Source organism: Pelobates fuscus, chromosome 5 (genome assembly GCF_036172605.1).
Source record: "Pelobates fuscus isolate aPelFus1 chromosome 5, aPelFus1.pri, whole genome shotgun sequence".
NCBI lineage: Eukaryota > Metazoa > Chordata > Amphibia > Anura > Pelobatidae > Pelobates > Pelobates fuscus.
This window is the reverse complement of record NC_086321.1, coordinates 18,251,957-18,275,844: the sequence shown is the minus strand read 5'-3', so window position 1 is coordinate 18,275,844 and position 23,888 is coordinate 18,251,957. Positions and strand designations below refer to the sequence as shown.

Here is a 23,888-nt window from a genome sequence, read left to right as displayed (position 1 = left end):
TCAGTGCTGTCCTATGATATAAAGTGTGTGTCTCTCAGTGCTGTCCTATGATATACAGTGTGTGTCTCTCAGTGCTGTCCTATGATATACAGTGTGTATCTCTCAGTGCTGTCCTATGATATACAGTGTGTCACTCAGTGCTGTCCTATGATATACAGTGTGTGTCACTCAGTGCTGTCCTATGATATACAGTGTGTATCACTCAGTGCTGTCCTATGATATACAGTGTGAGTCACTCAGTGCTGTCCTATGATATACAGTGTGTATCGCTCAGTGCTGTCCTATGATATACAGTGTGTATCACTCAGTGCTGTCCTATGATATACAGTGTGTGTCACTCAGTGCTGTCCTATGATATACAGTGTGTATCACTCAGTGCTGTCCTATGATATACAGTGTGTCACTCAGTGCTGTCCTATGATATACAGTGTGTGGCGAAACCGACCTCGCCACATGTCCTTGGAGGGGGCTGATTGCCCGCCTCTTGCCTTTGGACTATGGACCAGACTTTATGGGAATGTGATACCCTAGATAGCCATACCATGGAGCCTATTCATATAATGAAAGACTATGGGAAAGACTTTAGCTCCATGGCAATTGTACTGTGTGAGTAGGATCTGCGCGCTATTCGGTAGTTTTGTGCGTGCAGATCCCAGCTATCTGGGGATAGGTGAAATGTCTGTGTGTTATGTGTAAATGTGACTTTATGTATTTTAAAGTGTTTTATGTTGTTTTGCAACCATGTGGTTAATGGAGTCTGCCTTTAGTCCTGGGTAATTGGATTACTTCTCCAATTAACTCCAGGGCAGAAGGGAGGAAACCAGGGTGCATTGTGGGGATGTTTTTCTGCCAGCCAGAAAGGAACAACAGATACTTTTAGTAACTTTTGAACCCCTGGTCGGATTCATGCCATTTTTTAATATGTTGTTCCCCTGAATGGATTGATTGTGGATATGTATTTTTATGTGAATGTGATGTATGGTTTTAAAGTTATGAAAGTTGTGTAAAAGTATATTTTACACTGTATGCATAATGGGATTATGTGTCACACTAAGGGGAGGGGATGTGTGGGAGGTAACATCTATGTCATTGGTTCTTTTATGCCTCCCCCTGGGTGTGGCCTGTATGTGTGAGTTGGAAATAAAAGCCAGGCTGGATGAGCCAGTCCAGAGTTCCTGTTTTACCCTCAAAGTGATGTGTCGTCTCATTATTGGGGGAAGGATTTAATGTATGCTGTTCCAGTTGACTGCTAGGAGTACAAGCCTATTCGTATGGTTCCTATTCAATGGTCTACAGCATTCATACGCTTGGGAGAATTTAAAGGTTTCTCGGATTCGGTGATTATGGTGTCTGCCAGAGTGCTTGGAGTCCTCAGAAAGCGCTAGGAGCATCAATTAACGGAGGTACCCAGTCGGGGTGCCAGGTGATCCGTTACACAGTGTGTATCACTCAGTGCTGTCCTATGATATACAGTGTGTATCGCTCAGTGCTGTCCTATGATATACAGTGTGTATCGCTCAGTGCTGTCCTATGATATACAGTGTGTATCGCTCAGTGCTGTCCTATGGTATACAGTGTGTATCACTCAGTGCTGTCCTATGATATACAGCGTGTATCACTCAGTGCTGTCCTATGATATACAGTGTGTATCACTGAGTGCTGTCCTATGATATACAGTGTGTATCACTCAGTGCTGTCCTATGATATACAGTGTGTGTCACTCAGTGCTATCCTATGATATACAGTGTGTATCACTCAGTGCTGTCCTATGATATACAGTGTGTATCACTCAGTGCTGTCCTATGATATACAGTGTGAGTCACTCAGTGCTGTCCTATGATATACAGTGTGTATCACTCAGTGCTGTCCTATGATATACAGTGTGTATCACTCAGTGCTGTCCTATGATATACAGTGTGTGTCACTCAGTGCTGTCCTATGATATACAGTGTGTATCACTCAGTGCTGTCCTATGATATACAGTGTGTCACTCAGTGCTGTCCTATGATATAGTGTGTATCACTCAGTGCTGTCCTATGATATACAGTGTGAGTCACTCAGTGCTGTCCTATGATATACAGTGTGTATCGCTCAGTGCTGTCCTATGATATACTGTGTGTATCGCTCAGTGCTGTCCTATGATATACCGTGTGTATCGCTCAGTGCTGTCCTATGGTATACAGTGTGTATCACTCAGTGCTGTCCTATGATATACAGTGTGTATCACTCAGTGCTGTCCTATGATATACAGTGTGTATCACTGAGTGCTGTCCTATGATATACAGTGTGTATCACTCAGTGCTATCCTATGATATACAGTGTGTGTCACTCAGTGCTGTCCTATGATATACAGTGTGTATCACTCAGTGCGGTCCTATGATATACAGTGTGTATCACCCAGTGCTGTCCTATGATATACAGTGTGTATCACTCAGTGCTGTCCTATGATATACAGTGTGTATCACTCAGTGCTATCCTATGATATACAGTGTGTATCACTCAGTGCTGTCCTATGATATACAGCGTGTATCATTCAGTGCTGTCCTATGATATACAGTGTGTGTCACTCAGTGTTGTCCTATGATATACAGTGTGTATCACCCAGTGCTGTCCTATGATATACAGTGTGTATCACTCAGTGCTGTCCTATGATATACAGTGTGTGTCACTCAGTGCGGTCCTATGATATACAGTGTGTATCACTCAGTGCTGTCCTATGATATACAGTGTGTATCAATCAGTGCTGTCCTATGATATACAGTGTGTATCACTCAGTGCGGTCCTATGATATACAGTGTGTATCACTCAGTGCTGTCCTATGATATACAGTGTGTGTCACTCAGTGCGGTCCTATGATATACAGTGTGCATCACTCAGTGCTATCCTATGATATACAGTGTGTATCACTCAGTGCTGTCCTATGATATACAGTGTGTATCACTCAGTGCTGTCCTATGATATACAGCGTGTATCACTCAGTGCTGTCCTATGATATACAGCGTGTATCACTCAGTGCTGTCCTATGATATACAGCGTGTATCACTCAGTGCTGTCCTATGATATACAGTGTGTATCACTCAGTGCTGCCCTATGATATACAGTGTGTGTCACTCAGTGCTGTCCTATGATATACAGTGTATCACTCAGTGCTGTCCTATGATATACAGTGTGTGTCACTCAGTGCTGTCCTATGATATACAGTGTGTATCACTCAGTGCTGTCCTATGATATACAGTGTGTCACTCAGTGCTGTCCTATGATATACAGTGTGTCACTCAGTGCTGTCCTATGATATACAGTGTGTCACTCAGTGCTGTCCTATGATATACAGTGTGTCACTCAGTGCTGTCCTATGATATACAGTGTGTCACTCAGTGCTGTCCTATGATATACAGTGTGTGTCTCTCAGTGCTGTCCTATGATATACAGTGTGTGTCTCTCAGTGCTGTCCTATGATATACAGTGTGTATCTCTCAGTGCTGTCCTATGATATACAGTGTGCATCACTCAGTGCTATCCTATGATATACAGTGTGTATCACTCAGTGCTGTCCTATGATATACAGTGTGTATCACTCAGTGCTGTCCTATGATATACAGCGTGTATCACTCAGTGCTGTCCTATGATATACAGCGTGTATCACTCAGTGCTGTCCTATGATATACAGCGTGTATCACTCAGTGCTGTCCTATGATATACAGTGTGTATCACTCAGTGCTGCCCTATGATATACAGTGTGTGTCACTCAGTGCTGTCCTATGATATACAGTGTATCACTCAGTGCTGTCCTATGATATACAGTGTGTGGCGAAACCGACCTCGCCACATGTCCTTGGAGGGGGCTGATTGCCCGCCTCTTGCCTTTGGACTATGGACCAGACTTTATGGGAATGTGATACCCTAGATAGCCATACCATGGAGCCTATTCATATAATGAAAGACTATGGGAAAGACTTTAGCTCCATGGCAATTGTACTGTGTGAGTAGGATCTGCGCGCTATTCGGTAGTTTTGTGCGTGCAGATCCCAGCTATCTGGGGATAGGTGAAATGTCTGTGTGTTATGTGTAAATGTGACTTTATGTATTTTAAAGTGTTTTATGTTGTTTTGCAACCATGTGGTTAATGGAGTCTGCCTTTAGTCCTGGGTAATTGGATTACTTCTCCAATTAACTCCAGGGCAGAAGGGAGGAAACCAGGGTGCATTGTGGGGATGTTTTTCTGCCAGCCAGAAAGGAACAAAAGATACTTTTAGTAACTTTTGAACCCCTGGTCGGATTCATGCCATTTTTTAATATGTTGTTCCCCTGAATGGATTGATTGTGGATATGTATTTTTATGTGAATGTGATGTATGGTTTTAAAGTTATGAAAGTTGTGTAAAAGTATATTTTACACTGTATGCATAATGGGATTATGTGTCACACTAAGGGGAGGGGATGTGTGGGAGGTAACATCTATGTCATTGGTTCTTTTATGCCTCCCCCTGGGTGTGGCCTGTATGTGTGAGTTGGAAATAAAAGCCAGGCTGGATGAGCCAGTCCAGAGTTCCTGTTTTACCCTCAAAGTGATGTGTCGTCTCATTATTGGGGGAAGGATTTAATGTATGCTGTTCCAGTTGACTGCTAGGAGTACAAGCCTATTCGTATGGTTCCTATTCAATGGTCTACAGCATTCATACGCTTGGGAGAATTTAAAGGTTTCTCGGATTCGGTGATTATGGTGTCTGCCAGAGTGCTTGGAGTCCTCAGGAAGCGCAAGGAGCATCAATTAACGGAGGTACCCAGTCGGGGTGCCAGGTGATCCGTTACACAGTGTGTATCACTCAGTGCTGTCCTATGATATACAGTGTGAGTCACTCAGTGCTATCCTATGATATACAGTGTGTATCGCTCAGTGCTGTCCTATGATATACAGTGTGTATCGCTCAGTGCTGTCCTATGATATACAGTGTGTGTCACTCAGTGCTGTCCTATGATATACAGTGTGTATCACTCAGTGCTGTCCTATGATATACAGTGTGTCACTCAGTGCTGTCCTATGATATAGTGTGTATCACTCAGTGCTGTCCTATGATATACAGTGTGAGTCACTCAGTGCTGTCCTATGATATACTGTGTGTATCGCTCAGTGCTGTCCTATGATATACCGTGTGTATCGCTCAGTGCTGTCCTATGGTATACAGTGTGTATCACTCAGTGCTGTCCTATGATATACAGTGTGTATCACTCAGTGCTGTCCTATGATATACAGTGTGTATCACTGAGTGCTGTCCTATGATATACAGTGTGTATCACTCAGTGCTATCCTATGATATACAGTGTGTATCACTCAGTGCTGTCCTATGATATACAGTGTGTATCACCCAGTGCTGTCCTATGATATACAGTGTGTATCACTCAGTGCTGTCCTATGATATACAGTGTGTATCACTCAGTGCTGTCCTATGATATACAGTGTGTCACTCAGTGCTGTCCTATGATATACAGTGTGTCACTCAGTGCTGTCCTATGATATACAGTGTGTCACTCAGTGCTGTCCTATGATATACAGTGTGTCACTCAGTGCTGTCCTATGATATACAGTGTGTGTCTCTCAGTGCTGTCCTATGATATACAGTGTGTGTCTCTCAGTGCTGTCCTATGATATACAGTGTGTATCTCTCAGTGCTGTCCTATGATATACAGTGTGTCACTCAGTGCTGTCCTATGATATACAGTGTGTGTCACTCAGTGCTGTCCTATGATATACAGTGTGTGTCACTCAGTGCTGTCCTATGATATACAGTGTGTATCACTCAGTGCTGTCCTATGATATACAGTGTGTCACTCAGTGCTGCCCTATGATATACAGTGTATATCACTCAGTGCTGTCCTATGATATACAGTGTGAGTCACTCAGTGCTGTCCTATGATATACAGTGTGAGTCACTCAGTGCTGTCCTATGATATACAGTGTGTATCGCTCAGTGCTGTCCTATGATATACAGTATGTATCACTCAGTGCTGTCCTATGATATACAGTATGTATCACTCAGTGCTGTCCTATGATATACAGTGTGTGTCACTCAGTGCTGTCCTATGATATACAGTGTGTATCACTCAGTGCTGTCCTATGATATACAGTGTGAGTCACTCAGTGCTGTCCTATGATATACAGTGTGTATCACTCAGTGCTCTCCTATGATATACAGTGTGTATCACTCAGTGCTCTCCTATGATATACAGTGTGTATCACTCAGTGCTCTCCTATGATATACAGCGTGTATCGCTCAGTGCTGCCCTATGATATACAGCGTGTATCGCTCAGTGCTGTCCTATGATATACAGTGTGAGTCACTCAGTGCTGTCCTATGATATACAGTGTGAGTCACTCAGTGCTGTCCTATGATATACAGTGTGTGTCGCTCAGTGCTGTCCTATGATATACAGTGTGTATCGCTCAGTGCTGTCCTATGATATACAGTGTGTATCGCTCAGTGCTGTCCTATGATATACAGTGTGTGTCTCTCAGTGCTGTCCTATGATATACAGTGTGTATCTCTCAGTGCTGTCCTATGATATACAGTGTGTCACTCAGTGCTGTCCTATGATATACAGTGTGTGTCACTCAGTGCTGTCCTATGATATACAGTGTGTGTCACTCAGTGCTGTCCTATGATATACAGTGTGTATCACTCAGTGCTGTCCTATGATATACAGTGTGTCACTCAGTGCTGCCCTATGATATACAGTGTATATCACTCAGTGCTGTCCTATGATATACAGTGTGAGTCACTCAGTGCTGTCCTATGATATACAGTGTGAGTCACTCAGTGCTGTCCTATGATATACAGTGTGTATCGCTCAGTGCTGTCCTATGATATACAGTATGTATCACTCAGTGCTGTCCTATGATATACAGTATGTATCACTCAGTGCTGTCCTATGATATACAGTGTGTGTCACTCAGTGCTGTCCTATGATATACAGTGTGTATCACTCAGTGCTGTCCTATGATATACAGTGTGAGTCACTCAGTGCTGTCCTATGATATACAGTGTGTATCACTCAGTGCTGTCCTATGATATACAGTGTGTGTCACTCAGTGCTGTCCTATGATATACAGTGTGTATCACTCAGTGCTGTCCTATGATATACAGTGTGAGTCACTCAGTGCTGTCCTATGATATACAGTGTGTATCACTCAGTGCTCTCCTATGATATACAGTGTGTATCACTCAGTGCTCTCCTATGATATACAGTGTGTATCACTCAGTGCTCTCCTATGATATACAGCGTGTATCGCTCAGTGCTGCCCTATGATATACAGCGTGTATCGCTCAGTGCTGTCCTATGATATACAGTGTGAGTCACTCAGTGCTGTCCTATGATATACAGTGTGAGTCACTCAGTGCTGTCCTATGATATACAGTGTGTGTCGCTCAGTGCTGTCCTATGATATACAGTGTGTATCGCTCAGTGCTGTCCTATGATATACAGTGTGTATCGCTCAGTGCTGTCCTATGATATACAGTGTGTGTCTCTCAGTGCTGTCCTATGATATACAGTGTGTATCTCTCAGTGCTGTCCTATGATATACAGTGTGTCACTCAGTGCTGTCCTATGATATACAGTGTGTGTCACTCAGTGCTGTCCTATGATATACAGTGTGTGTCACTCAGTGCTGTCCTATGATATACAGTGTGTATCACTCAGTGCTGTCCTATGATATACAGTGTGTCACTCAGTGCTGCCCTATGATATACAGTGTATATCACTCAGTGCTGTCCTATGATATACAGTGTGAGTCACTCAGTGCTGTCCTATGATATACAGTGTGAGTCACTCAGTGCTGTCCTATGATATACAGTGTGTATCGCTCAGTGCTGTCCTATGATATACAGTATGTATCACTCAGTGCTGTCCTATGATATACAGTATGTATCACTCAGTGCTGTCCTATGATATACAGTGTGTGTCACTCAGTGCTGTCCTATGATATACAGTGTGTATCACTCAGTGCTGTCCTATGATATACAGTGTGAGTCACTCAGTGCTGTCCTATGATATACAGTGTGTATCACTCAGTGCTCTCCTATGATATACAGTGTGTATCACTCAGTGCTCTCCTATGATATACAGTGTGTATCACTCAGTGCTGTCCTATGATATACAGCGTGTATTGCTCAGTGCTGCCCTATGATATACAGCGTGTATCGCTCAGTGCTGTCCTATGATATACAGTGTGAGTCACTCAGTGCTGTCCTATGATATACAGTGTGAGTCACTCAGTGCTGTCCTATGATATACAGTGTGTATCGCTCAGTGCTGTCCTATGATATACAGTGTGTATCGCTCAGTGCTGTCCTATGATATACAGTGTGTATCGCTCAGTGCTGTCCTATGATATACAGTGTGTATCGCTCAGTGCTGTCCTATGGTATACAGTGTGAGTCACCTAGTGCTGTCCTATGATATACAGCGTGTATCACTCAGTGCTGTCCTATGATATACAGCGTGTATCACTCAGTGCTGTCCTATGATATACAGTGTGTATCACTGAGTGCTGTCCTATGATATACAGTGTGTATCACTCAGTGCTGTCCTATGATATACAGTGTGTGTCACTCAGTGCTATCCTATGATATACAGTGTGTATCACTCAGTGCTGTCCTATGATATACAGTGTGTATCACTCAGTGCTGTCCTATGATATACAGTGTGTATCGCTCAGTGCTGTCCTATGATATACTGTGTGTATCGCTCAGTGCTGTCCTATGATATACCGTGTGTATCGCTCAGTGCTGTCCTATGGTATACAGTGTGTATCACTCAGTGCTGTCCTATGATATACAGTGTGTATCACTGAGTGCTGTCCTATGACATACAGTGTGTATCACTCAGTGCTGTCCTATGATATACAGTGTGTATCACTCAGTGCTGTCCTATGATATACAGTGTGTATCACTCAGTGCTGTCCTATGATATACAGTGTGTGTCACTCAGTGCTGTCCTATGATATACAGTGTGTATCACTCAGTGCTGTCCTATGATATACAGTGTGTATCACTCAGTGCTCTCCTATGATATACAGTGTGTATCGCTCAGTGCGGTCCTATGATATACAGTGTGTATCACTCAGTGCTCTCCTATGATATACAGTGTGTATCACTCAGTGCTGTCCTATGATATACAGCGTGTATCACTCAGTGCTGTCCTATGATATACAGTGTGAGTCACTCAGTGCTGTCCTATGATATACAGTGTGAGTCACTCAGTGCTGTCCTATGATATACAGTGTGTATCACTCAGTGCTGTCCTATGATATACAGTGTGAGTCACTCAGTGCTGTCCTATGATATACAGTGTGTATCGCTCAGTGCTGTCCTATGATATACAGTGTGTATCGCTCAGTGCTGTCCTATGATATACAGTGTGTATCACTCAGTGCTGTCCTATGATATACAGTGTGTATCGCTCAGTGCTGTCCTATGATATACAGTGTGTATCGCTCAGTGCTGTCCTATGATATACAGTGTGTATCGCTTAGTGCTGTCCTATGATATACAGTGTGTATCACTCAGTGCTGTCCTATGATATACAGTGTGTATCACTCAGTGTTTCCACCCAGCATTGTGGAACTCTACTGCGGATCGGAGGATGCTCACCGTGCCGGTCAAAACTTTACATCTGGATTACTTAGTCTAGGCACCTTCGATCCGAACACTTTCTGGGCAAAGTAGGCGGGTGCCTACTCGCCTAATGCGAAATACAGCCCTGACAATAGGTCCATGGGTGTCCGCAGGGGGAGAAAGGGAGGGCACTTGCCACCCCCCCCCCCCCCCTGGATTTTTCACAGCTTGTTCTGCTATTTTTCGTGTGATTGAAAATGAACTGCAATACCGGCGCCGGCCAGTAGGCGCTGTGTATGGAGAGAGACAGGGATAGGAAGCTGGTTCTCTCTGCTGACTGAATCCAGGGGAGCAACAGATCAGGTAAGTGAGGGATGGGGGGGGGGGTTTGAGATAGCCTATAGATTAGGGGAGTGAGGCTGTGGGGGGGGGGGGGGGGGGCAGCCTATAGATTAGGGGAGTGAGGCTGTGGGGGGGGGGGGATCCTATAGATTTGGGGAGTGAGGCTGGGGGGGGCAGCCGATAGATTAGGGAAGTGAGGCATGGGGGGCAGCCTATAGATTAGGGAAGTGAGCATAGGCGTGCGCCCTAAAGCACAAACACACGCCACGTGTATATGTATGTATGTATGTATGTATGTATGTATGTATGTGTATATATATATATATATATATATATATATACCCATACACATACATACACTGCTGTGTGTGTGTGCTGTGTGAGGGTGCTGTGTGTGTAAGGGTGCTGGTAGTGTGTGAGGGTGCTGGTAGTGTGCTATGTGGGTGAGGGTGTTTGTGTGTGTGCTGTTTGTGTGCTGTGTGTGAGGGAACTGGTAGTGTGCTGTGTGTGTGTGAGGGTGTTTGTGTGTGCGTGTTTGTTAGGGTCCTGTTAGTGTGCTGTTTGTGTGCTGTGTGTGGGTGTTGTGTGTTTGTGAGGGTGCTGTTTGTGTGTGGGTGCTGTGCGGGTGTTGTGTGTTTGTGAGGATGCTGTTTGTGTGTGGGTGCTGTGCGGGTGTTGTGTGTTTGTGAGGATGCGGTTAGTGTGCTGTGTGTGTGTGGGTGTTGTATGTGTGTGGGTGCTGTGTGCGAGGGTGCTGTATGTGTGTAGGTGCTGTTTGTGGGCTGTGTGTGCTGTATGTGTGTAGGTGCTGTTTGTGTGTGTGTGTGCTGTATTTTTGTGTGGAGGTGGGGGCAGATTAGTTAATATCCCCGTGCTGCTGCCTTCCCTGGTGGTTCAGTGGAGAGTGAACTCTAGCACGGGTTCTCTGCTGCCTCCCTCCATGCTGCTGTGGACCGGTGAGGTAGATCTTTGATCTCCCCACCGGCCCATGGAGGCTTAGACCAGAGCCGCCGCTCGGATAGCGCCGGCTCTGCATGAGCTGACCGGGGAGATCCAGAGATCTCCCCTGCCGGTCTCAATCCATTGGCATGCCGCGGGGATTAGGGTGAGCCCAGGCACACCCGACACACCCCGTGCACACGCCTATGGAAGTGAGGGATGGGGGAGACAGCCTACATGAAGAGTCAGCAAGGAGCAGGAAGGTAAAGTAAGAGAAGGAGCATAAAGGAGAAGGAACAGAAATGAGCAGGAAGGGACATCAAGGAGCAGAAAGGGGCAGCAAGGAGCTTGAAGGGACAGCAAGGATCACAAACGTAAAGTAGGAGAATGAGCAGGAAGGGCCTGCAAGGAGCAGAAAGGGACAGAAGGAGCACAAAGGTAAAGGAGCACAAAGGAACAGAAATGAACAGGAAGGATCAGCAAGGAGCTGGAAGGTAAAGCTGCACAAAGGTAAAGTAGAAGGAGCAGAAAGGGCCAGAAATGAGCTGGAAGGGGCAGAAGGAGCACAAACGTAAAGTAGGAGAATGAGCAGGAAGGGCCTGCAAGGAGCAGAAAGGGACAGAAGGAGCACAAAGGTAAAGGAGCAGAAAGAATCAGAAGGAGCACATAGGTAAAGTAGGAGAAGGAGCAGAAATGGACAGCAAGGAGCACAAAGGTAAAGTAGAAAAAGGAGCAGAAAGGGTCTGCAAGGAGCAGAAAGGGATCAGAATGAGAAAGGAGCAGAAGTGCGCAAAATAAGCAGAAAGTAGCAGAAAGGTAAAGGAGCCAAGGATAGAAAACAGTGTCAGAAGAAAAAGAAGACTGACAAATGAAGGAGAGGAAAAGGAGATTGGAGCAGAAAGGACAAATGAAGTGAACCCTTCACTTTATTCTGGACACCACATCATAAGGCTTTGGTACCTGGGCCTGGCAGCGAAACTTTGGACCTTCTCATCTCCAAAGGTAAAAAAAAAATATCAGTGTTAATGTGTTCACTTTTATTTACTGAGTGTCAGGAAGCACAGAGTGCAGTTGGGTAGGGGTGTTGCTGATTGGCTAGAGCGGTCAGCTAGCACTCTAAGCCAATCAGTAACTCCCCATTCATAAAAAAATAAAAATATTTTATGACCCGGGAACTAGCGATTGGCTTAGAGTGTCAACTGTCCACTCTAGCCAATCAGCGGCACCCATGCCTGACGTCAATCTGCACTTCCTGAAACTCTGTTTCAGAAGCCGAATACCACTGAGCGACCTGGAGCTGGAGGAAGCGTTTGGGGTTAAACCATTTGAGAGCGATTTAACCCCCTAAAGGAAAGAGAGCACCCAGGGGCTTCCTGGCATCATAGCATTTTCATTTAGGTGAAGTTGTTATGGTGACCAGAATGGTCCTTTAATTTGCTTAAAGGAACAATATAGTGTCAGGAATACAAACATATATTCCTGACACCACAATTGTGAAAAAGCTATTCACCCTGGCTTTATGTGATAATGAATATGCCCCTTCCCTTTCATGACAATGTCAAAAAGGTACCAAGCATGGATGTCATTATAATTATGCCCCCCCCCCTCCCCCCCCCGGAAATATTCCTGCGGACGCCCGTGATTAGGTCTGCAGCTTTTACAAGCTCCTCTTTTATATGACCCCAAAATACATTTGCAGAAAAATACATGCATGTTTTCTGTGGAGGTATATCAACTAAATTAAACTAAGTTATTACAAAAAATAAGTTATAAATTGAGTGTTCTTTTAAATAATCCACTGCTCTGGAGAGACAGGAAATGAGCACTCTGAAAGCTATATTTTTATTACAGATTATCAATATTTCCTAATAATAACAAAATAAAACAAAACTGAGAATCCAACACCCACTTATGATTTACTTTGATTTACTTCATTTGTGATTGATTGGTCGCCCAGTTATGTTTAGAATGGTTCTCAGTTATGTGAGTCAGAGCAGAGGGTTTTACTTTGAAGTCGGCAATTACTGGGCTTCAGAATGGCCCCGCAGCGATCCAGCATCGTGTTTAGCTTTTTCTTGCTGGGTGGAATTTATATAGGACTTTATTACTAATTGTGTTACTGTACTAGAGAACAAATGATAATAAATACACAAAGTATTGCTGCCGAGGGACATCACGCACAGCATTCTACACTGCTCTCGTATGGGTCTAATGTAAACAAATCGAACCTATAACTGCCCACAATTAGCACTGTATAATCACCAAAACTATTACGATTATTATTACTGGCATTTATATAGCGCCAACATATTGCACAGCGATTTACAATTATAGAAAAGGGGTATCTGACAACACGTAAATGACAAGACAGATATTAACAGAGCAGAAGGACCCGCTCAAATCAGCTTACAATCTATCACCACATATTAGTGCAGTGGTTTTGGTGCAGAGTCCCTGTCCATGAAGTGTTTTTAAGAAATGGCAATGTTTACAAATGTCAGTTAGTATGTCATAAGTGTGTCCGTCAGACAGCCAGTAGAGGCACTTCCTAATGAAGACGTTCAATAATCGGTGATTGAAGTTGAATGCTGACAATTATGCTTATCTATGAAAGGCATCCAATTGGTGAAATGGGGCAATTAGCACTCACATGGAAAGCATTGGGTGAGATAACACTCACAGACGATCTGACTCTGCCCTAATTTGTATTTCTAATGCTATACGTGTAAGAAATATTACATTTAATTTTATTAATGGATTAATCTAGGCAGGTCAAATACTCCCTAAATATACACAAATAAAGAAGAGGTACATTGTGTCGGACAAAGATTTGCTTTTGGAAAAGTAAAACACGAAAGGCTACTAGATACATCCACAGACACATATCTTCATTGCAGACTAAATAGTTTTGTGAAAGAAAAAAAAAAGTTTGTACAGGCAGAAATTTGAAATAAAAATAATAAAAGTATAGTTGCGCTTGAGACTGAGTACATGTAACCAAGACATGACGCTCCTAAACTCTTCTCTATTAGTATCATAGCAACCAGAAAGGCGATGCATCATTTAAGGAAAAACTAAACTATCAGCTTCATGAAAGCATCCGTGATGGATAGACATTATATTCTAGACCTGACATCCATAATAGGATGCAGTCTATACACTGTAGTATGAGTATATATAGTGTACAATCATTGTAAGCAGAGACACAGAGTGTTTTTACGTACGATCGTGATCGGTGTCTGGATTTTCTGTGGTTGGGGTCAGGCTGGTTCTTCTCCTTTTGTCTTCGTAAAACGGCTTCCCACTGCGGAGCCGAATCTACCATGTCATTTTCCTGCCGTAACCTATAATAAAAACACACACTGTTTTTGCTCGGACGTTCACTCATGCGACTAATGCTGCCAGCTTGCCCTATTATACCCAACATATAATTTAGCTCCCTCCCTTTCCACCGATAAAAAATACAGAAACAGTCAATAGCAAAAAAGAAATGTTAAAAAGTATTTTAAAACTAGTTTTGGTTTTCCACACGCATTGTTCCACTTCACTGCTCTCCAAAATGCATCTAATATTCCGTTCCCCACACTTGTCAAATTAAATCAACCCTGATAGTCGCATATGGACAGATCCTTAAAAAAAAAAATACAAACTAGATGATTGTAATAACGTTATGGTGAAATCAGATTATCCCCAGTAAAAATGCAGGTGTATTCACTATATTGGGAACAGACCTGGGAATTAAATATTTCCGTTTAGTGACCACACGATTTCATGTATCTGATCGTCATCTTTAAATCACAACTGCAGAGCCTTCTGCCATGACAGAGTGAGCAACTGCAATGCAAGGGGTTAATTCTCAGCAAATGCCTCAATATATTAAAAATAGATTTATTTTAACAATGCGTTCCGGGGAAAAGGGGATCACAACTGTGATAATGTATTAATTATCATAGCTGCTATGACTGTATTGGTCATAATGTGAGGAGTATCCTGGCCCCGTTTCCCAGTAATGGGGGGCAGGCTCCTGGTCTCCTCTATTATAGGCAGATTAACGACATCCAGCTTCATAGCAAAACACTGCACAAAGAAAATCCACACACCATGACCACTTCAAATCATTGATGTGGTTGTGGTGTTTGGAGTAACCCTTTAAGAGAATTCATAGAGTTAAGTCATTTTGTTTTCAGTTTTTGTACAGAAGGAAAAGCATAACATGATTTATTTATTTATTTCTGCCTATCTTGGGAGGGTCATTGAAGAATGATGCAATAGGATAAATTAAGGGTCTTTTTAGTCAGGATGGGAGTTAGAGCACAGACCGGTAACTAGACTACAATAATAAAAGGATTAGAAGTATAATTTAATATGCTTTATGAGTAATCTGTACATTTACATTCTGAACAACCCAGGTTGCGTGCTAAGCATTGGCCTGAACACAAACAGCAGGCGTGACTGAATAAAGGTCTAAATGGCAGGAGATGGAAGATTGACAGGTGGAGGTACTTTACAAGAGAGACAGGAACAGACAGGAATTGCAAACATGTCACAGAGACAAGTAAGCAAGAAAACCTATAATGACATTAATGTAGGCAATTTCACATGCAATCTCTCAGCTACAACACGGGATGACAATCTCCTGCTGAGACCACGAACGAGTCAAAAGATTTCCGACACGCTCACGTTCTGTGCCAAATTCTCCTCCAAATAATTTATAATAACAAGTGGCTTTCTCCTCTCTGAACTCCACTCTCAGGAGCTCACTCACCCATAACAAGTCAGGAAAGCAGAGAGAGGAGCGAATAAAACAGGTCACTGGCTCCACGGGCTTAACTAGCAATTTAACCAAAGCATCGGCCTCTGCATTTATTACTTAGGGAATAAAACTCCAAGCAATGGTCCCTGTAATGATCACATCCATTTTATAGCAGCTGGGCTCGGGCTTTACACTGGAGAATGGTGCAGGCTCCTAGCACACACAACAGAATTCAGGGGCCACATTCTCAAACTGCAGCAATCGCCAGGGGCTTCCTGTTGGTTACACCTCCACGTGTACTTTCCCCCAAAGGATGACGCTGATTTGTGTAATATTTATCAGGAGGCAATTTATAGCCACGTAACCAAACAAGGCCTAATATTTTTGAATAAGCTTTCCAAATGATTTAATATTTTAGATAACATTTTAAATTATATATATATATATTTGCAAAATATTAAAAAATTTAAAATATATATAAAAAATATATATCACTATATCAAAAATAGCAAAATATTAAAATACTTTTCTAAATATCAAATAATTTTAAAAGTTTATTAGAAATAATATTACATAATTTGAAAAGCTTACCCAAAAATATTCAATTGAGGCCTAATTTGTTTTAAGTAATGTTCCTGGAAGGTTATCATAAAACATACATTATCCACAGAAGCTTGGAATACCAGAGAAGGTGAGAAATCCATTTGTTAAGCTGATTTAAGTGCAAGCTCCTAAAAGCCACTTCGATCTTCTCCGGGTATTTTACACAAAAGTGAAGCAGCTCATTTATTATTATTATTATTATTATTATTATTATCATTTATAGAGCGCCAACATATTCAGCAGCGCTGTACAATATTGTAAAAGGGGGAAATGAAACAATGAATTACACAATTACAAAATAGGACAGGAACTGTAGGTTGCTGAGGGTCATTTTCAGAGGAGCATTTAAGATCTAAGAGGGGTCTGCAGAGCTTGCACTCTAATACTACATAATTAGCCAATAAAATTATCCTGTTATTGTGAAGCAGGACTGCCAACTAAAAGGACAAAACTGTATCCCACTTTCTACGTTATCAATGTTCCCTGGGTGTTATTATTGTGTTTCTATTAATTTATCATGAAGCTGTCTTCTGTATCGATCCTGCTAAATCCAGATCCCAGAGACAATGACGTCATTCAGAGTTAATGAGAGGAAGAGGCGATATTGCCTTAACGATTTCGGTAATTAGCAGGTGGAAGATCAATAGGAACGGACTGATATTGGAATAAATCCTGACGATCAATGCACTACAAATTAGCTCCATGAACATTTTCCTATATAGAGTGTGTATTTACTGGCCCCAAGAACATCACGTTACATTATCTATACTAGCAATGTTACAGTGTTACTGTTTGCCCTTTGTTATATACTATACTAAATATCAGGGGCTCCCAACTCATTTTTCCTGTGGAAGCCTTTGTACTAACATCACGTTACACCAAGAATGCACCATAGAACAAGGCTTTCAATGAGCAAAAAGGAAGTGAGCACAAAACCCTTCATTTTTTGGATACAACATGATCTCTGGGTTATGCCCATATTGCTCACCTAGCCCATCGGAGCAGCAATGTGAGTTTTCTCATCTGTTGCTCCTTTTCTATTTAACGAGCAGAATATAATGTTTTCTATGTTTGTTTTTTTTGGTCAAATTCGGCTCAGCCTTGGAGCAATATGAACACTGGAAATATAGAGATTTCACTACCTGACTACAAAGGAAGCCGTTCTGTTCTCAGCTCTTGGTAAGCAAGTGAGGTTTTTGGGTCAGTATTGGAGCAAAGTGCACTGTTGTATTTCATAACTTCAAAGTAAAAATGTTTGTACTTTTGGAGCAGAAGCAATGTTTTTTTTAGTTTTTTACAGATACACTGATTTCTACAGTAAACAGATTGTAGTACTTAGGAGCAAAATATATATATATTTATTTTTTTTTTTATATAAAATGATTTCTAAAGAGGTTTTACAAAAAAAAAAAAAAAAATTATTGTAAGACAAAAGTGTGATATACAAATATTTTTAGCAGCACACTTTTCACCAGCACAGTGTGACTTAAAAATAAAAAAAACAATCCACAGATGCCACATTGGGCGTTCCATCTAAAGGGCAGCACAGTAAAACCAATAATGTCCCTTCTATGTGAAGCCAGATTGGGCATAATACTGCCTGAAAAATAGCCGAGCCTGAAAGAATGAGGTTTGCTACAAGTGACTGTCCTGTATCATTGCTCACAACCGAGTGAGTCTGAAATGGCCGGGGGCGGGATTTAGATTGCGTTCTCATAACCTCTGCGGTTTCTGAGTTCTAGGAACAGCAAGGAGTGGCGGCCATGATGAATGTGAGTAAATCGCGGTGAAATCCCAGTTTTGTTCTAGGTTCCGCGGAAAACTAATTTGGAAACTCTGCTATATACTACAGTATGATCATGTAACAAGGAGAATGAAGTAATCCATGATTTGTTTCACTTCAATTTATTGGTATGTCCAGTGCCAGTGATGGATAGAGTTGGCAACACTAGACATTCTGAACTCTGCGAGAGTGAGAGGGATATCCCAATAAGCATGCTTGCACATCTCACTGATAACTGGCAGTGTAAATCTCGGCACTCTGATTGACAAGGTAGTACTGATAAATATTTTAGAGGTAATTAGTGCAGAAGGGTGTAAAAAAAATAATTCAGAAAGAGATAGAATGCAACAATGTTATTCTATAGAACAACCAGAAAATACTGCAAAATTTACACTGCTAGCTGCAAGGGGATGCAGAATTATCTACAGGCTGACACATCGTGCTGTCCCCATATGTCTGGAAATCAGCTGTTGGAAGCACCTAGTATTAAAGGTTCTCAGGTGATGTTCTCCAAAGTTAACAGAGAATCGTGAATATCGTTCCCAGTATATAAGATCCGTGACCCTGTCTGAAATCAACGATAACTAAAGGAGCCAAACAAAAAAATAAAAAAAACGACTCACAAAATAGAAATAAAATCAAAGTGTGCAGGTCTGTACATTCATCTTGTTATTAGAGTTGAAAGCAAGCGCAGAGTATACTGCCAGCAGCACAAGAACAAAAGCCCAGATGCGCGTAACGCCTAAAACAGACTCTTTTAAATTTTTTTACCAGAAGTATGAAGTGGTGATGGTGCTTAGAATGTCCCTTTTTTTTTCTGAAATCTGCGTTTTTATGAAATTAGATAGAAGGGCATTCTGTTAATCCCTGAGGTCGTTAGAATGTTCCATTAATGTGTATCACACCACTAGATGGAGCCCAAGGAGCTGCTTAGCAACCATGAGAAAGCAACTTGTGATAGAAATAAAAGCACTAACAAGGCTATTCACTATAGTGAGAATTCAAAGAGAATTTATGGTTTAAGTTAGCCGAAATGAAAGAATAGCTTTGACTTAGAGAATTTTTACCTTAACTTGGAATTCTCAATTCAGTATCCAACTTTGAAAGCACTGTATGAGAACACTTTCATAATTTTAGCTTGACTTGTAGAGTATATAAAATGTTTAAGCAGGGGAAGTAAGTTTACTGATCTCAGGCTGTCACTAGAGGCCGCTGCTATCTTTATCCTGCTGTTCTCTTTGGCTCCTGGTGTCAGCTCTTTTGTGTCACGCATGCGCAGGAGTACAACAAGGAGGTCTATGGAGGATCCCTTTGGATGGAGGATCCCATGGATAGAGCTTAAATCCCAGAGCCATCATATGTAGAACAAAGTTGGAAGTTGAGATCCTCCTTTTGTCAACCTCAGACTTGAGCATTACACAAGTAGTCCTTACTTTGTCTTATTGTATCTTTGGACTGTGTTAGAAATTCAATGAAATCCCAACACAGCCTTGATCAGTATTTCACAGAGAACATATCGTTATGAAAAACTGAAAAGCTACAGATCAGATGTAAGTGATCCAATAAAATAATTCAATCTTATATAAGCAAACTTCACATAGCAATATATTTTCCAGATCAACTTACAAGCAGAACTTGTGTCTCACGAACAATGGTCCTTCAATTCCACACGTTATGGACAAAAGAGAATTATTGTGTAACATAGGATCTGGATATTACCCATGATAAAAGCAATGAGTGTGTGAGAGTTCTATAAAACCACTGACATTTATTGGACATGTATTGGGCCATTGAAGCCACCAATGCAAACTATGCACGTTCAGTTAAGATAATGCCTTTGGTACACGATGGTATGTGAGACAGTAAATAGAATAACCTCTTCACATTCAGTCATCGTTCCCTATAAAAAACAGCCATGGGGAGCACTGGAAGATGTAACTGTCAAATCCCAAACGCACAGCAGATGCAATGAGAAACACAATGCATAATTAGGATTTCCAAACATACAGATTGGAATTTAATGACTTGCTAAACCTATGAGGATCTACCAAAACACTCCTCTTCTCCTGTTTTACTTGTTGTTAGATAAGAATCACGTTCAATGTGCAAGTGACACTAGTAAGTGTAAGTCTAGCTTTCTGTCCGTATACAGTTAGGATGACCCTTTGGCTAGAACTGTTAGAACGCAATGCAGTTTTAAATGTAAAAAGGAAACCATTAAAAAGTGTTGGAAGGGCAGTTACCGATTCCTCTTCTTGCGATGTTCCCTGTTGCAATTTTCAGACTCACTGCCACTGCTTGTGTTACATCGTGATCGTGATCTAGAAGGGAAAAGTTAGGCATGAATGAAGCGTGATTTACTATAACATATCCATCCGTTTGTAAAGAATAACATTAGGGATTGACCGATATTGATTTTTTTTAGAGCCGATACCGATAATCTGTGAATTTTCAGGCTGATAACTTACCGATATTCTGTACATTAACCATTTTGAAAAAATAATCAATTTCTACACAAATCTACTGTTAACTGAACATGTTTAGTCTGCATTATCAGCAATATCGGTATCGTTATTGGCTGATACCGATATTGCTGAAAATACAGAACATCGGCCGATAATATCAGCCAGACCAATAATCAGTCGATCCCTAGACAACATGGCAATCACAGTCAAATTTAGATGCATATTATACATATATATATATCTCAATTATCCATCAAAAAACAGCATCCATGGTTGTTTAAGAAAGCTTCCCACTACCAGTAGTAACCTCTTATTTACTGTTCCACTCTCCTTCCCATTCTGTAATTTTTCCTACAGGATCAGTGTGTGCATTGAAGAAGGGTCTACCATTTATGCGAGCGACCGAAACTCACAGTTATAGACAGATATTTACAGTTTGAACGATAAGTATTTGAGATTTCCCCACTTATAATGTATGAACAGAAGTACTACGAGAGCAACCTGCATTCCATCCAAGAGAACCCTCTGGGATGTCTAAGTGGGTAGTGTTCTAAGAGCAATCATCATTGCCTCATATGATCCCTCTCTCCGTAGTGCCTGGAGTATTAAGAGAACAAGGTGTGTGTTACTTGTTCAGCTATTTTCATGGAATTCTGTCTGTAGTTACTATAGGAACAATCTGGGAACATTGCCAAACTGAATATGACTAAGTATTGCGCAACACTGGGAAAGATCGACAAAGTCCATACATTAACCATCGTCCATGGACAGGGTCGTAGGCCATGACAATTACACACAGTAATTCTTACCACGGAAAACAAAACAATGCTCTGACATTTAATATCCATATCAAAACATGAATAATTAGTATACCATTAATCCACAACTCAAATTATTCCCTAATTTTAACCCTCACTTTAATACAAACCTTCCTAGCTCCCAGAGCTGTAGTGCAGCTCCTAACCCTAAACTTCACAGTAGCTAACGTGCCTTCTCTTGGAGAACATGGCCGAGCGTCCCATTTCAGTTAAAATGTGTGCGGATTCTCGAGATCATGTTGATGAGTGTTACGTGAAAAAAGCTAAGCACAACCCCCCCCCCCCACAGCTTTAATTGAAGGACCATTAACTCAGCCTTTCTGGCATCACAACAGAACATACAAACAGCTTTTCTTTCAGGAAGGTCAAATAGTTATATTTATCTTGTATTTTCATACCTCCTTCTGTGCTTTAGATCTGAATCCTCTCCACTGTTCTGTCCTTTCCTGTAAAAAAAAAAATAAAAAAAAATGAAAAAAAATAATCAAATGTTTCAGAAGAAAAAAATCCCTATAAATTTTTAAATGGTTTAAGACAAACACATATCTGTTCACGAAGGAAGGGTTGAATTAATGTGCATTTTAAATTAAAAGGCATAAATGGTAATTTTATTATCCCTCAATTTATTTCCTGTTCGATATGAAATCTGCTTATCCTTCAGCATCCCCTCAGCTCCCCTCTGTTATTAGTACAGGGGTCAATTTCTCCCCCAGCCCCCAGGCAGTCTTGCTTGCTGTGGGACGTTGAAACAAAAAACACCTAATGTGAACTTGAGAGATTATCACAAAACTAAATGTTACTTCTTTATGTGTACAAATAACATTTGAAAGAATATAGATAACAATATAGATAATCTATTTTTACAACAAGCCATCACCAACTTGTCAAGATGTACATTTCAGGAGGAAATTACAATGAAAACTAGCCATAGTGATAACGAAAAATGCAATAATGATTTTTGTATTTCCATAGTGCTTGTACAGCAGATGGAGAGCTGGGGTATTTAGAGACAGGTAACATTACAGAGAAGATGTTAGTATAATGTTGTTAGTTACTGTATAGTAACGGCACTATCAATACATATTACAATAAGTATAATATAAATATGTAGACATTAGACTTGTAAATGGCGGAAAAATGTGGTTCTTCCGAACTACTGTTTTTTTATTCCAGAAATCTAAAATTTTGTTCTGGACCCCCCCTCTCGTCCGGAAAAACAGTCGGACGAACCAAAAATGGCAGAAAAATACAGTGAAATAATCATGAGTCAAACGGCAGGGCAAAAATGACAATATCTTCTGGTGAAATTACGTGGATCATTATGGGCAAGGATAGAAGGCAGATCTTAACAAAGTATGTACTGGGTGACACCTTACTGACTGTCAAATTTCAGGGTTAAACAGTTGTTTTTAGACCGTTCGCAAACATTCACATATAGCTTTGCTATAGTTATGCCATGTTTGTATATGTGCAAATGACGGGAGAACCTTACCTTTTGATGAGCTGACCTGATTCATTGTCACTGCCGGATTGATTACGCCGCCTTGGGGTGGGAAACTTTGGTGATTTATTGCGATCGCTGGGAGAATTGTACAATCCACTGAAAGAAAAAAAAAGAAAAAAATGTTCACGATTGCAAATTTAATTTATCATCACCAATGAAAATAAAAATTAATGGAACTGGGTGGAATGTGGCCATGGTGGCACATTAGGGCAGCCACATAGCAGGTGGCTTAGGAACCTGGCTATGAATGGCAGTTGTAGTGATTGCTACAGGGTTTGCCTATTCTTGATGGTGAATGAACCGTTGCCATGAATATCATTTTATGGTGGATATAATTTCCTCTGTACCATAACGGGTAGAATATATCATATACCTATAGCACATAATATAATGCTGCAGCAGAACGGAATATGACTAATACCATTCAACACAAAATGAGGTCCATTCAATAAAAGACTAATTGGATTCAGAGTCCCCATTTTTTAGGCTACATGTCAGCTGTTTTTGTTTAAATATTATTTACATGTAATCGGCCAAGATTAAAAAAATAATGAAAGTTGTGATACACAGGAATGGGCCACATTCATGATTTCAGATGATAAGGCTTCTCTGACATATCTAACACTAACAATACCATATACTGATCTTCACAATGAGTAACTAGCTCTATGCATTGTTAAAACCTTCTCTTCCGTGGCTTGTAATATTCGTAAACGTACAATGTTGGCACCTACTGGCACAGGTGGCAAAACACGAGATGCACCAATTTTCATATTGACCATATTTGATCATAACCACCAGCCCCTGGGCAGTAACAGCCAGTGTGGGTCTACCATTGGACACAAGACATCAGAAGTGTACATCAGCTAGCTAGCAAATAAATCCCATGATACTAGAATAATGGAAGGACAAAATAAGGTATCATTCTGCTAGATGTCAGATCCGCAGTAAAACCAAACTGCCACCATGTCGGAAGATTAGCTTTAAAAGTATTCAATCAGTTCTGGTAGAAAATGTATAACTGTGATGGAGATCACTGGTCATGGCATCATGGTCCCTACAACACATACC

The 23,888-nt window shown here is 41.3% G+C and overlaps 1 protein-coding gene across 1 annotated transcript in view; it reads right to left on the bottom strand.

The window, feature by feature from the left end:
• EPB41L4A (erythrocyte membrane protein band 4.1 like 4A) overlaps positions 1-23,888 on the bottom strand; it is a 203,143-nt gene that overhangs the window by 14,902 nt on the left and 164,353 nt on the right. Inside the window, exons 15-18 of the mRNA XM_063453630.1 lie at positions 22,806-22,913; positions 21,712-21,759; positions 20,274-20,351; positions 14,116-14,235 (exon numbers count right to left, since the gene is read on the bottom strand). Of these exons, the coding sequence (XP_063309700.1) occupies positions 14,116-14,235; positions 20,274-20,351; positions 21,712-21,759; positions 22,806-22,913 (354 nt within the window). The remainder of the gene's footprint in view (positions 1-14,115; positions 14,236-20,273; positions 20,352-21,711; positions 21,760-22,805; positions 22,914-23,888) is intronic.